Genomic DNA, 15,525 nt, shown 5'->3' with positions numbered 1-15,525 from the left:
GATCAGAGTCTGAACTATTTGTTTTATTATGAACATTTTGGTATTTGGAGGGACAAAAGTTTCTTAGGTAAGGGATTTTTTTTGGGGGGGGGGGTTTGCATTTAAGTATTTGCAAGAGGTTTCCTCTTTATTTTAATAGCTTTTTTTATTCTTTTTAAATAATGTTGTGAAGGAATAGTCATCACTCTCCTGTCTGTCAATCACCATCATGTTAACAGGGCGGAACAGATCTTTTGGCAGTTAATATGGTGGGAGACAATCTCTCTGGAAACAGATCTGCAGGTGTGAATAAATATATCATTCTTGAGTATGCATACACTCTGCCTCAATTACAACAAATACAGAATAACAAACTAAGAGTATCTCTTCGCTCACTGTGATGCAGCAAGACAGAATCCACCTTGAAATGAGTTTTTGTCCCCTGTAGCAAGAATCTGCGCTCTGTTTATTCAGTCCATATTTCTTTCACATAAAAGTGTGGAGGTGTTGATATTAAAGGGTGCTGCTTGCCGTTATTTTTTATCAGGTTGGAAATGTAAAAAGCTGTGCTGCAGAGTTGAAACATTTTTTTTTACATCTAAACTAAATCTAAATCTAAACTTTAGAATCTAAATCTAAATTCTCTTTTACCCAGTGCCATGCTTCACCTTTGTGATTTTAAATCCTAAAATTACCACATTTTAAATTATATTAAAACTCAATGCCCTTTTTTAAAATAATGCTTTAGTGCACTAGAGAAGTATAATCAAATTAATTCACTGCTTAACATACTGTATTTTGCACTACCATATATCAGATGTCAGTCCATCCAATGGCATACTTAAAATATACACTGCCAAAACATTATGACCACTCACAGGTGAAGAGAATAACATTGGTCATCTCCGAACAAGGCCACGTGTCAAGGTCTGGGTAGGTTAGATAGTAAGCGAACAATCAGTTCTCGTAGTCGACGTGTTGAAGGCAGAAGAAATGGGCAGGAGTAAAGACCAGAGCGACTTTGACAAGGGCCAGATTGTTATTGCCAGACGACTGGGTCAGAGCATCTCTGAAATGGCAAGGCTTGTGGGGTGCTCCCGGTCAGCAGTGGTGAGTACCTACCGACAGTGGTCTGAGGAGGGACAAACCACAAACCGCCAACAGAGTGTTGGGCACCCAAGGCTCATCGATGCAACAAAGGCTATCCCATCTGGTCCGAATCTACAGAAGGTCTACTGTGGAACAAGTCACAGAAAATTTGTGGAGCAGTGGAAGAAGGTCACCTGGTCCAATGAGTCCCGTTTTCTTTTACATCATGTGGACGGCCGTTTACGTGTGCACTGTTTACCTGGGGAAGTGATGGCACCAGGATGCACTGTGGGAAGACGACAAGCTGGTGGAGGGAGTGTGATGCTCTGGGCAATGTTCTGCTGGGAAACCCTGGGTCCAGCCATTCATGTGGATGTCAATTTGACACATGCCACCTACCTAAACATTGTTGCAGACCAGGTACACCCCTTCATGGCAATAGTATTCCCTGATGGCAGTGGCCTCTTTCAGTTGGATAATGCACCCTGCCACACTGCACACATTGTTTGGGAATGGTTTGAGGAGCAAGACGAAGAGTTTAAGGTGTTGCCCTGGCCACCAAATTCCCCAGATCTTAATCCGATTGAGCATCTGTGGGATGTGCTGGACCAACTAGTCCAATCCACGGTGGCACCACCTCGCAATTTACAGGACTTGAAGGATCAGCTGCTAATGTCTTGGTGCCAGATATCACAGGACACCTTCAGGGGTCTTGTAGAGTCCATGCCTCGGCAGGTCGTGCTGTTTTGGCAACACGTGGAGGACCAACAGCATATTAGGTAGGTGGTCATAATGTTTTGGCTCATCAATCTATTTTAAGTGCATTAGAAGTTATTTTACAAAATTACAGACTTTGCTTTACTTAAGTGCTACTAAAGTGTGTTGAAAAACACTCAAAAGTTGAACTTGCTGCATTTAGGATATATGTAGTAATTTAAATAAATGTAGTAGTTGCAGTAAGTTGTTCCAAATTAATTCATTAGGGCCACACTGAAGTATGAAATATGAACATTAAAGTATATTATTTTCATAATTCGTATTCATTCAATGCACTTTTTTCACAAGGGCAGACTTTGTTATGCAGTGAAAATATTTATGGATAATCTTGCCTCAGTCCCGGCTCTTGAAGTCTGCTGAGTTGGCTCTCTGGTTTTCTACTGCAGTGCAGGTATTAACTGAAGTTGAAACATTGAAGTTAATGTACTTTTCCCCTTTTTTATGTTTTCCCTTGTGAGATGCCCTACTTTTGATCTAAATCAACTTTGTGGACCTCTTGGATGACCTCAAAAACCCTGTGTTATTTGAGGTATTGTGTATGCTGTCACCACAACACAACGTGACTTAATGTAAATAACCATGTGATCTACTGTACTGTACTGTATGTGTCGCTTGGATAACTCTGTAGTCATCTGCTCTCACAGTGAGAACACTTCATTCCAATATGTTTAGTGTTATAGCGTCATGGGATTTGCTAGTGTAGGTGACTTTCTAAAGTGTCTTACAGGACCAAACTCAGTATTTTGCTTTTTTATCAGCGCTACAGCTTCAAAAACTGCACCGTCATCTGTGGAAAAAGTCATCTGCACCAGCATAAATGCAATAAACACCACAGTGACTTAGCCTAGGTATGCACAATTCAAGCAGAGAGTGCATTTATAAGATGTACTATAAAAAACATTTAAACCAGCCTAAGGTTTTAAAAGTCGAAGTTAAAAGTCGAAGAAACAACAAAAAAAAAAAACAGCAAGATGCGGCACAACAGCCAAAGATGTCCATGTAGTTAACATAGGAAAACAAATTAAAAATAGTATAGACGGACTCAAAAACATATCCGGTGTGAACGGCCCCTTTGCTGGTTAAAGCTGATACTGTTGGTCTCTCAGCCTGGCCAAGCTGGTTTTTATCTGGTTTAGATGGACAGCCTGCTGGTCTCCAAGACCAGTTGAAAAGTGTCCAAATCCTTAAAAACCATCAAAACAGACCAGCTTGTCCAGGCTGGGAGACTACCCAACCACCTTGGGCTGGTTTAAGCAGGGACATAAATACCACACCATACACTCAGTTGTACTCCCAAATGTTCATTTTCACACTCTTAGTCAAACTTTGGCTAGTACTCATAAGTTTTGAATCACTGTAACCCAGGTACACTTCCCCAACAATCAATGTTGTACAAGTAATCTTCTGAGCCTTAGAGCTGTGATTCCTCCTCTGTTATTGCAAGAGAACACTTACCCTAACTGCTGTTCTCCATCATTATTTTTGTCTGGTGCACGAAAGAACAGGGCTAACACTGCAAGATGAACACATTCTTTTCAACATTTTATTCACAGTCCTGAGGCCCTCGACAAAACGTAAATTGACTATGGCTGAGCGAGAATGTTGTGCTTTTCTGTCTTTTGGGAGACATTAGCTCTGTTCCAAAACCTTGTGAGCAGACCAACTAGACTGTATTTTAAGGCATTTTAGGCATGCATACGAAGGATGCTGCCATAGAACTGTTTCCCAATGTTTTTGGTCTTTTTAGCCCCATCAGACTTTATATTAATTGTAATTCATTATTTTAACCATTTGACAGCTGTAATATTTTATTTGTTGCAATTTCGGTTTTATAGGTTTAACAAAGCAAAGTTAAAAAGTTCAAGAGCCATGCCATACATTGAAATACCTTGAACATGAGCTACAGTAATGGGCTCTTCTGTCAGAGGCTGCACAGATTGGGGAATATCAAACTCACTTGTCTCCTCTGTTTTCACAGCCTAGGGCGGACCTAGTATTTCATCTGTGTACTAGACTTTTGGGCTGCAATGCCAAGAGCCTCTATCTTTACCATGCTAACTTTCAATGTTGAACCCTACATACAGAATATAGTACCCATAGAGGAGCAGCATAACCAAGTCTGAATTTACTCAAAGACTTCAGTCCATGTCTCACCAGGCCTCATAGCAAAAGGCCGAGCCAGGCAGCAGAGTCTGGCAGGGTGAGTCACCCCTGCTGGAGCTCTGCCCGAGGGTCCATCTGTCTGTGGCTGCGGTGTTACCACCAGTTATTGCTGCTCATTTAAGTGCGGTCTCAGCAGCACACACAGAGTATGAATCTGTTAACAAGTAAAGTCTGAAACATACTCTACACAAGTATGTGAACGCAGATGAGAGCGCTTAGCCAAAGCATTGCCAATGTGCAGTCTTGTTGAACATGCTTAAAGTACGCACCAGTGCCGTGACCAGTGCGGGAAGTAACCTCAGCACTCAAGGGGGCAATAGATTTACCTTCAAACATCAGTGCCATTAAACTGGATGTGTTATTATTAGGTTTGGGATTGATGCCTTGTACAGGCATAGATAATCGGAAGACCTTCCTGATGATTATCTATATATATATAGATAATCATCAGGAAGGTCTTCCGATTATCTATCTATATATATATATATATATATATATATATATATATATATATATATATATATATATATATATATAGATAATCATCAGGAAGGTCTTCCGATTATCTATCTATATATATATATATATATATATATATATATATATATATATATATATATATATATCAGAATTTTTTTCAGATATAAATTGGGCAGCTCGTTTCACAATAGTCTTTTTCTTTTTTTAACATTTTTCTCAACACAACTTTGGTAAAGTGTTAGCGGCAGGGTAAATTAAAGGGGATTGCACACTGGACCACTGGCGGACAACATGGTGTGTTCTAAAATTCGAAACAATTATTTTCTACGAAGGTACACACTCCCCCTCAGCATCAATTCTGAATTGTCATGGAGCACAACTCGCATAGTTTTCCATTAAATTTGAACCAAATCATTATTAAAGGACAAAAATTATTTACTGTAGCCATCGCTGGATGATTTTTTGTGTATATGTATCTTTCATGTAGCCTACACAATGTATTTTCAGTTACAAGTATGTTGTTTTGTGGTTTGACAGCTTGCATAGAAGACCTATTCAAGGCTACATACAGAGAAATTGCATAATACGTTGCCATTTCTAATTGTTCAGTTTGGGCAGTTACACTAGTTTCATACACTAACATGCAAACTCATCATTGTCACTTTGTTCAGTCTTGAAGAAGTATAAAAACCTTTGTAACTTTGGACTGCCATCTGCTGCGTCACTTCAGCTCATCTTGTGTGTGTGTGTTTGTGATATACTGACACATTTAAAAATCAAGACAAGCTGCAAGATGCGTCTCCATTCTCGTACTTGCGTAGAGTATGTTTCAGCCCTTACTCCCAAATTTCAATGTATGATCCTCTCAGTTGACCTAACATGACCCTCTGCTATTTCTCATTGTGTGTAACCTCAGCTGATAAGACCAGCTCAGACCATCATGAATTTCCATGCTGGTTTATGCTGGTAATTGCTGGTCTAGTGCTGGTCTTTCTGGTGGACCAGCATAGATGTTCACTAGCTGGTTGTTCTATTCAAATGAACACAGATTAATTTATTTTGTTGCTGTTGTTGGACTGTACATAGATATTCTCTTTTCCTGTATTTTATGAATTTTACTGCCTGAAAAGCCCAACATTTTTTACAAATTGAGCGTGTTTACTTGCACAGCAATATGGTGATAAGTATCAAAATTCAGCCTATTCAAAAACCACAACGTAATAAAACTGCATTAAAATGAGACCGGATATCAAGTTATTCTCTGCCTTTGACATTTGCTTAATCTGTTTATGACTTTACCCCGATAAAGGAAAACCGTTTAAGGCTTTTACATTACGTTATGCATTTTCAACTTATTAAGCATAATTGTGTGAGAACGTGCAGGTAAATGGGTTGATTGAGGTGTTACTGATTTATGAGAGTTCTCTTAGATTTCAAACCTTAGATTTGTCTCAACTATGCTCAGGTTAAAAGAAAACAGAGTGAGATTATTTTACAAATCACATTTGGTGGGACATTAAAACAATTAAGCCATTTACACTATCTTAGTTTCAGTAGTGGCATAGTTACTGCACTTTTGCCTTTGTTGGGCAGCATAGTGTACCATTGTATATATGACAAAAAATAAATAAATCAAACTTTGATCTTGAATTTACTAGGGACCAGCACATAAAACACAATATATGCTGGTGACCATGGAGGTCTTTTCAGTAAGCACCCGTGATATAACACAACATGACTTCTGAATATCCATGTTATCTTGCACACTGTACTGTATGTTACTGTGGTCACCTGTTCTCACAGTGAGAATACGTCTATTCCATATGCTGAGTGCCATTCCTAGCATGTCACAGGACTTGTAGCTGAATTAACTACCTGGCACACTGAACGCTCATGGGACATTTCTCAGGGTTACAGGAACAAATGCTGTACTTTCTTAGTCCTGCACCCCAACAGCCATGAAACTGCATTGTCATCTGTGCTAAAGAAGGTTGTTGCTCAATATATGTCTGTTAAGAACCAATCCATCCACTGCAGAGCTCCCCATCTCTCCTACTGAGATCTTGCTTTGGTCTGGGATTGGCGTGCAGGGCGGAGGTGGTCTGACCCGCGGCCTCCTAAGCCTTCGTCACCAACGAGGAAGAGAACTTACAGGCCTTGGAAGGGAGCCTTGGTCGGTCCCTCCAGGTGGCTGCGCCCTAAAAGACCTGTAAGTTCTCTTCCTCATTGGTGATGAAGGCTTACGAGGCCGCGGGTCAGACCGCCTCCACCCTGCACGCCAATCCCAGACCAAAGAAAGATCTCAGTAGGAGAGATGGGGAGCTCTGCAGTGGATGGATTGGTTGTTAACAGACATAAATTGAGCCATGGCCATCCTGCAGGTCCACCAGGCCAAGGTGTTGGAAGGTCTGCATGAGGGTAGAACCGACCCAGGGCTTGTTCAGGAACTGCGTACCGCGACCAACCTCACCCTACGGGCTCAATCTTGCGGAGATGCATGATGCCGTGAAGGGCGCCCATCTCCTAAGGGGAACTTTTTGGCGACACGGTCGAGGACTTTTCCTATCAGTTCTCAATGGTGAGGAAGCAGGCGATCAAACACATCCTGCCGTGGCGCAACTCGGCCGCCTTCAGGCCTCCGAAGTCCCGCACCCCATCTGCTTCTCGCCTGGACTGTCTTCCTGTGGTGCCGGCCCCGGCTCCCGAACCATCGGAGCCCGTACGCCGGCCTCCGAGTAGACGATCCTCCCACGGGAAGGTGGCTCCACCTGCCCATCAGTCGGCCCCCAAGAACCCCAGATGGGCTTCGAGGCAGCCCTGACACGGGTGAACCAGGGATGAGATGTCTGACTCCGACCAGTCTGGCCGGGTGAACTTACCAGCCCCACCATCGCCCCTGGGCCAGTGCGTGGTAAGTATGAAATTCGCAAAAGAGCAGTTCCCTCATTCCTTGGGTCAGCTCATTCGCGACGGCCAGGCCCTGGAAGTCTTTCCGGTCAACCAGTTGGATACAAGTACCTGGCGTGCCCTTGTTCGCCATTGAGAGAATGCCGGCAAACAGGTAAGTATGCTGGTCTCTGGGGCCGCTTGCCCGCCCCAGCCATCGGCCAACATTACGGGCTTGCGGAGCAGTACATCCGCCCTGAGTTGTCTTTTTGGCGGGGCACCTGCTCTGCCTTGCCGCGAACCACCCTTTCCTGGTGTGGTAAATCCAGTCATCCCCTTGGTGCCTCTGGCGCGGAGCCTGGAGGCCTGGTTAGCATTCTCCAGCCCCTCGCGGTGACTCATCAGGACGATTCACCTTGGCTACGCGATCCAGTTCGCCAGATGCCTGTCCAGGTTCAGTGGCGTCTTCTCCACTTCAGTGCCGAGCCCTTGTTTTATTGCGCCCGAGAGAGGGGGAGGGTCGCACCCAATCTTGGACCTGCGTGCCTTGAACGGGGCCTTACACAGGCTTCCTTTCAGGATGTTGATGCAGAAGCGTATCCCGGCGTCAGTACGACGTCAGGATTGGTTCGCGGCCATCGACCTGAAGGACACGTGCTTCCACATATTGATCCTTCCTCGACTTATCTCGACGACTGGCTAATCCTAGCTCACTTGCGAGATATATTGTGAGCATCTCTTTTCTCGGTGTGGAGTTGGACGTCTTACAACCAAGCGTGCTCAGTCAGTGCTGTCCTGCCTGAAAACCTTCAGGCAGAAGGTAGCAGCGCCAGTGAAACAGTTTCAGAGGCTCCTGGGGCATATGACATCCTCGGCGGCGGTTCTCCCCCTTGGGTTGATGCATATGAGACCGCTTCAGAACTGGCTACAGACTCGAGTCCCAAGGTGGGCATGGTGCCACGGCACCCAGCGTGTGACTATCATGCCACAGTGCCGTCAGACTTTCAGCCCTTGGTCGGACCTGGCATTTCTACGGGCGGGCGTTCCCTTAGACCAGGTCTCAAGGTGCGTCGTGGTCACGACAGATGCCTCGAACTCGGGCTGGGGTGCCATGTGCAACGGGAAAGCAGTATCGGGGCTCTGAACAGGACCCTGACTCCAATGGCATCAACTGCTTACAGTTGCTGGCAGTATTGCTCGCCCTGCAGAGGCTTCGGCCGTTGATTCAGGACAAGCATGTGTTGGTCCGGACCGATAACGACGACCGTGGCATACATAAACCGCCAAGGCAGCGTACGCTCACATCACATGTCGCAACTCGCCTGCCGCCTCCTCCTTTGGAGTCAGCAGACGTTGAAGTCTCTGCAAGCCACTCACCTTCCGGGCATCCTCAACCGTGCAGCGGATGCGCTCTCATGGCAGGTAACAGTCCGCGTTGAGTGGAGACTCTACCCCCACATTGTCCACCTGATTTGGAAGAGATTCGGGGAAGCGCAGGTAGACCTGTTCACCTCCCGAGAGTCCTCTCACTGCCCCCTTTTGGTACTCCCCGTTCGAGGCTTCCCTCGGCATGGGTGCCTTGGCGCACAGCTGGCCTCAGGGGCTACGCAAGTATGCATTTCCTTTAGTGAGCCTCATTGCACAGACTCTGTGCAAAGTCAGGGGTGCAAAGTCAGGGAGGATGGGCAGCAAGTCCTGTTCCTTGTGCCGTACTGGTCCAACTGGACTTGGCTCTCAGATCTGATGCTCCTGGCAGTAGCCCCTCCCTGGCACATTCTTCTGAGGCAGGACCTTCTCACTCAGGGGCAGGGCACACTCCGACACCTGCGGCCAGACCTCTGGTACCTCCACATCTGGCTCCTGGACGGGTCACGGAAGACCTAGCAGATCTTCCGCCAGCGGTGGGAAATATTATCACTCAGGCCAGAGCCCCTCCACGAGGCGGCTGTATGCCTTGAAGTGGCGTCTCTTCGTGAACTGCTGTTCTCCCTGTGGGGAAGACCCACAGAGGTGCACGGTCGGGTTTGTGCTGTCTTTCCTACAGGAAGGGCTGAAGAGACGGCTGTCTCCCCCTACCCTGAAGGTGTACGTGGCTGCTATGGCAGAATATCACGATACACTGGATGGGAGACCCTCACGACAGCGCGACCTGGTCACCAGGTTCCTCGAAGGCGCGAGGAGGTTGAATCCTCCTAGACCGCACCTGATTCCCTCTTGGGATCTCTCTGTGGTCCTACCTGCCCTACAGAGAGCCCCTTTGAGCCCCTGGAGCAGGCCGAGCTCAGCACTTTGTCACTGAAGACGGCCCTCCTGGTGGCACTCACTTCCATCAAGAGGGGGGGGAACTACAGGCGCTCTCTGTCACCAGCGAATGCCTGGAGTTCGGGCTGGCACACTCTCACGTGATCCTGAGACCCTGCCCCGATTACGTGCCCAAAGTTCCAACCACTCCCTTCCAGGATCAGGTGGTGAACCTGCAAGCGCTCCCTTCAGAGGAGGAAGACCCGGCCTTGTCATTGCTATGTCTAGTTCATGCTCTGCGCATTTATCTAATGTCAGATGAGAGACAGACAGGGAACGTCTGGGTTACTGGTGTAACCCCTGTTCCCTGATGGAGGGAACGAGACGTTGCGCTGAACCAGCCGCTGACATGGCCGGGACTCTCCTCAGCATAAATCTGAATGAGTGGTGCACGCCATCTCCTTTTATACCCGTATGTCCGGGGCGGAGGGTGGCATGCAAATTCCACTTTCCATTTCTCATTGGCCTTTTCTATTTTACGCAAAGGTGATTGGGGCTCTACATCGACACAACGTCTCGTTCCCTCCATCAGGGAACAGGGGTTACACCAGTAACCCAGACGTTTATTAACTTGCGGTGCATTTGAGAAAATGTCATGCCAGAGGCTGACGAGATCCACTTGGCTGAACAGATTATGAACTTTTTATTTTTGCCTCAAGAATCTAAAGTTATTTGCCAAAATAAAAAAGTCTGACACCATGTTTTAACCAGGTGCAATGTGATTAAGCCACAAGTGATAAATCTTTTCCATGTAAATCAGAGATTTTGTCCTAACCAGCATTAAAATCCTACAATCAAACATCAAATATCTTCTGATTGGCTGTGATTGTTGTGTGTTGTGCAGCATTTTCACTTTCAGAGTGGACAAATTACCTTTGAAAAAACGTGTCATGTCACGCCTGGTTAGGACACATTGTTTTAATCTATTTGAATTCTAATAATATTCATCATCGCATTTTAATCGCATAAACAGCTCATGGTCCTGTCCAAACCCTCTGTGTTTTGGTTACAAAACAGTACACTACCACAAGTTCCTTTATGTTTAAATAAGTTTAATTCAATAGTGATTTATTTGTAAATATTGTCTTTCTTTCTTTCACAGGAACAGCATTGCTGCCTCTGCAGTTTGCGCATACAACCTCAGTGCAATCACACAGGCTTTCAACGGGCCCTTCCGCTCCCAGGAGAACCCTCGCTCCACCTGGCTGCCTACCCCAAACCCCATTCCCAACTTCCAGGTGCACCATTGCCCACGAATCCCTTTTAAATTTGGTTCTCTGTGTGTGTCTGGAACAAACAGCCAATATATAAATTCCATCAGCCTGCCGCTGTGAGAGCAATTGCTCAAAAGCAGCTGGGTGTACCTGCATGCATCATCATTCACTGTTACTCTCTACTTTCCTATAAGGAACCGAGAGAAGTTTTGGTTGCACTTTATTTTACAGTATGTGTACTTTCAGTATACTTACACTGTACTTACCCAAGAAGTAGACTAATATTAGGTAACTACATGTACTTAATATGGGTTAAGGTTAGGATCAGGGCAGCCTGATCTCACATAAAATTCGGCAAGTGTGTGCCGACTTTTCTTTAGCCGAACTTCGGTATACGTTGACCGAATTTGAAAACACTGCCTCCAGAGGCTAAAGCGGTGAGTGTTTCAGAGCATATAAACAAGTGTGACATCCATTTATATCCAGGAGAGTTCGCCAGAAGCCAGATGTAAAAATAATTGTTTTCAGCTGAACAGGGTGTAAAACAGTGAAGAGAAATGTTTATATCATTTAATCTACCCCCCAACCAAAACCCAAATCTAACCATAACCATTAGTACAGACAAAATGCAATGTTAGGGATAAAAATGCAACCTCCTATCACGCTCGTGATTGTTTATACAAACGTGATTACTTCCTTGTTTGAATGGGGATTGAAGTGTGGTCTCCCATGCAACTGATGTAACGTGCTAACAGTCGTGCCACAAGGGAAAGTAATTGTTATTGAGCTGCTCCAAATATGTCCGATGGGAGATAGGGCATGTCAGTGAGTTGGTATACTGTTGCCGATCCTAGGGTAACTTTCGGAAACAGCATGCCGTCTTCCCGTGTGATCATGTTGGTTAGGGTTAGGTTTAGGGTTAGTACCTAGTAATTACTATAGTTGTTGTAATTATATAGTACATACATGTGGAACAGTACTGTAAAATAAAGTGCTACTGAAGTTTTCAAATAGAGTTTGTTATGTAGTTACTCATTTACACATCCTCCTGTTGTTTCAAACCTGTATGACTTAGCCTCAGTTAGAATTTTATTTCATTGGTGACTGATGCTAACATTCTGCCTAACATCTCCTTTCCTATTCCACGGAAGAAAGAAAATCATAAAGGTTTGAAACAACATCTGTAAATGTTGTCAGTAAATAATTATATAGTTTTTATTTTTGGCCCAACTATCCCTTTAATGACTCTCACCCTAATGACTTTTACTAGTGTGGGACCATAGATGAAGAAGGGCCCAATGAGGGACTGACAGAACGCAGTCTGCAGGATGCCCAGCGGCTCTTCCTCATGAATGACGTGGTCCAGCCTGTTTCAGTGGACCCACTAGTCTGGCAGGATGACGTGCGGTTCTCCAAGTTGGTCGTTGATATTGTACAGGGGCAGGATACTTTGCACCATGTCATGTACATAGGCACAGGTAATAAGACCTTTAGGAAGTAAACTATGAGTCAACACAGACCATGTTAATATCAGAGCTTGGTATGTAGCCAAAATACAGTATGTGGCAATATATCAAACAGCATCCTAGTAGGTACTGTAAATTAAAACTGCAATGCAAAAATAATTTTCTTAATCAATATTTTGGTCTTTTTTCCCAATATAAATATTGGAACTTCCTTAAAACAAGCTAAATTTACATGAGAAGCAAAACTGCATAAGATTTATGCTTAAAACAAGAAGGAAAAAAATGGCCAGATAAGGGTGAGAAAAGTAAACTTAATTTAATATATACTGTACTCTCTGAAAACAAGTTTTAATATATTTTACAATTACATTAATTTATTTTAACTAATACATTTACCTTGTAAGGGTGGAAGCAGGAAAAACTTTATTAAGAAAATGAGCATAGTGAGTGAGTTATTGATTCAGTTTGTTCTCCTTACACAAAAAATAAAATAAAAAAGAAAACGTATAAATCACGTGTCTTCAAAAAGTTAAAAACGTGTGTGTATATATATATATATATATATATATATATATATATATATATATATATATATATATATATATATAGCATTAGTTTTGCAGCCTCTTGTAATTACACTTTGCCTTCTGTTTTGACTTACCAGAGTATGGAACTATTCTTAAGGCCCTGGCAACCACAAATAAGAGTTTGCAAGGTTGTTACTTGGAGGAGATGCAACTCTTCCCTCCTGGTGTGCGGGAGCCAATCCTGAGCCTTCAGATTCTTCATGGCGACAGAACTCTTTTTGTGGGCTTGAATGACAAAGTGATAAAGATCCCACTGGCAAGATGCTCCAGCTACAAAACAGAACTGTGAGTACCATATGTCATCTGCAAATTATGCACAGATGTGCAAACACAAACAAGTTAGGGATGTGCATGCTCAAGAGATTTGTCTGCATAGTCTCTAGAGATTATGGCAGATAGGGGGAACTGTTATAGGGGGAAAAAAATCAATATTTCAAAGAATTACAATATCAATATTATATGTATCAATATTATTTATATTCAAACAAAATGCAAAATCAGAACAACCTTATAATATACTGTATATGTCTGAACCAGGAACTAAAATTGTAATGTTTTTCAGTTTGGTTCATTCTGAGCAGAAACTGTATTTTTTTTCTGCTACGGTTCCAGCGTTCTGCTGCCTACATTCCTATTGTAACCATTCAGAATGAAATAAAAGAACAGTTAATAAAGTCTTTTTTAAAATAACAGTACTCTGTACTCAGGGTGGGTGATGTACCAGTTGCAGTGTTACCAGATCTCTCAAGAACAAAAGGGACCTGGTATAGAAAAACACGCTCAAAATAAGGGACTTGCCTCAACAAAACTAAGTGATAATAAGCAATTAAATTTTTTTCCCCTTGTGGGGGAATTATCAGCATAGAAGTCATAACAAGCAAAGTATACAGTAGCCTAAAAAAATAATGTCTTTTTAATAAATGAATTCTTAATATAAAATTATACCCCAAAAATATTAAAAAAATACATCTGGCCATCTAAAATCAATTAATAGCCGAAATCACTCTCTGCTGCATGCATGCACACACTGCTAAAGCGTGTTTGGACGAAATGTCATCTTTTGTGGGCTTAAAATTATGTTATTTTAAACATGTTATAAATTATTTAATATTATCACTGAAGGCTACATCTACAACATGTATTAAGGCAAAGAAATTTGTGATGCAGCATTTCCCTTTAGAATCAAAGCACATGATTATCATGTTCAACTAAAAAGAGAGAAGCCTCATTTTTTGGGCAACAGGATGTGGTAAAATTGCGAAAATGTACTGTAATAAACCATTCAGATTTAATAACTGGTTACCAACATTTAAAAATAAAGTTTTCACTCCAGAGCAGTTGAAAGGAACTTCATTCCAATTTTCACAAAAAATGTCATTCGTTTTCGTTTTTTGTTCCTTGTCTTTATCTTTCGGATATGTTTTTGTGTAAATATGCTGGAACCAAAGTACATTTTTCCTTTATGTCATTTATTTTGATGACACTGATATATCGAACATACTCAACGCTTCTTCTATGGCTTTGTGATGCAGTAAAGCAGTTCAGCACTTGTTGCACAAAGCACTAAAGTCTAATGAAGACGAACGAGAAACAAGTGAGTAAAGATAGCAATGTATAATGTTTTAATTCACAATACAGATAGAATCTCTATATTAGCATATCACAACCCAGATATTGATATAATATCATATAGCCAGGTCTCTGCTAGTATTCTTTTAGTTCACCTAAAAATAATGACGAAATGCACTGACACTTTTGTTCTGCTAATGTATTCGTTTGGTGATATTTCTCCTGTTTGTGCACATCCCCCAAATTTCTTGACCTAGGAGGAGGACTCGGCTAGTGTAAGAGCATTAATGATTGGTTAAATCTCATGGGCGTAGTTTGGACGTGACGTTCTTTTTTTATTTTGCTCAACAAACAAATTTTAAATTGATGCCGCGCGTGGTATAAACTCAGGTTGCGATTGTCTGGTGTGCTTTAATTCATTCAGGAGAAAAACGTTTGTACATCTTCTTCCATTGTATTAATTAGGCTTAATAGTCAGACAATTGCAGGTATTTAGACAACTTCATGCATATGCAATCCAGGCCATTTTTGATTCAATGAACAATGCATGCTTTCTCATTTGACTAAAGGTGTTGGATGACATCAGCCCAGCATCAGGTGTGTGAATAGCCTCTTTCACTTTGGTAAAAGCTCTTGTTACCCAACCTCTGCTGTATTATACCCTTGATCTGTCACTGGGAAAGAAATTCCTTCTTATGGGTGAGTGAAGCGGTAACAGAGTACCACTCCTGTGTATTTTATCAAAGCTCTCCATCAACTTTCCACTCCACAACCTGGGGTGGGGACGAAAGTCAGGCTCAATTTGACACACTGAATGCTCTGTACGCTCTCTATGCCCCGTGTATGAAGGTCAAGGAACTAGCGTGCGTCTGGATGAATAAGGAAGAGATAAAGAAAGGATGAATGGTTCAAAGGAAAGAGGAAGGGAGCCATCTCAAGTGAATGATTCTCAGTAAGGGCAAACATTTTTTACTGCAAGCAAGTGATTAGTCAGCGCTTTGATTTTACCTCTCA

At 42.9% G+C, this 15,525-nt stretch overlaps 1 protein-coding gene across 5 annotated transcripts in view; it reads left to right on the top strand.

Annotated features, from left to right (window-relative positions):
• The window catches only part of LOC127446925 (semaphorin-5B-like), a 258,511-nt gene that overhangs the window by 190,362 nt on the left and 52,624 nt on the right, over positions 1–15,525 (top strand). For all 5 annotated transcript variants that reach the window (XM_051708262.1, XM_051708261.1, XM_051708258.1 and 2 more), the window contains 3 exons: positions 10,778–10,913; positions 12,160–12,367; positions 13,020–13,227. In XM_051708262.1, the coding sequence (XP_051564222.1) occupies positions 10,778–10,913; positions 12,160–12,367; positions 13,020–13,227 (552 nt within the window). The remainder of the gene's footprint in view (positions 1–10,777; positions 10,914–12,159; positions 12,368–13,019; positions 13,228–15,525) is intronic.

Source organism: Myxocyprinus asiaticus, chromosome 10 (genome assembly GCF_019703515.2).
Source record: "Myxocyprinus asiaticus isolate MX2 ecotype Aquarium Trade chromosome 10, UBuf_Myxa_2, whole genome shotgun sequence".
Lineage (NCBI taxonomy): Eukaryota > Metazoa > Chordata > Actinopteri > Cypriniformes > Catostomidae > Myxocyprinus > Myxocyprinus asiaticus.
Note: the sequence above shows the minus strand (reverse complement) of the source record. Positions and strands in the feature narration are given on the sequence as shown.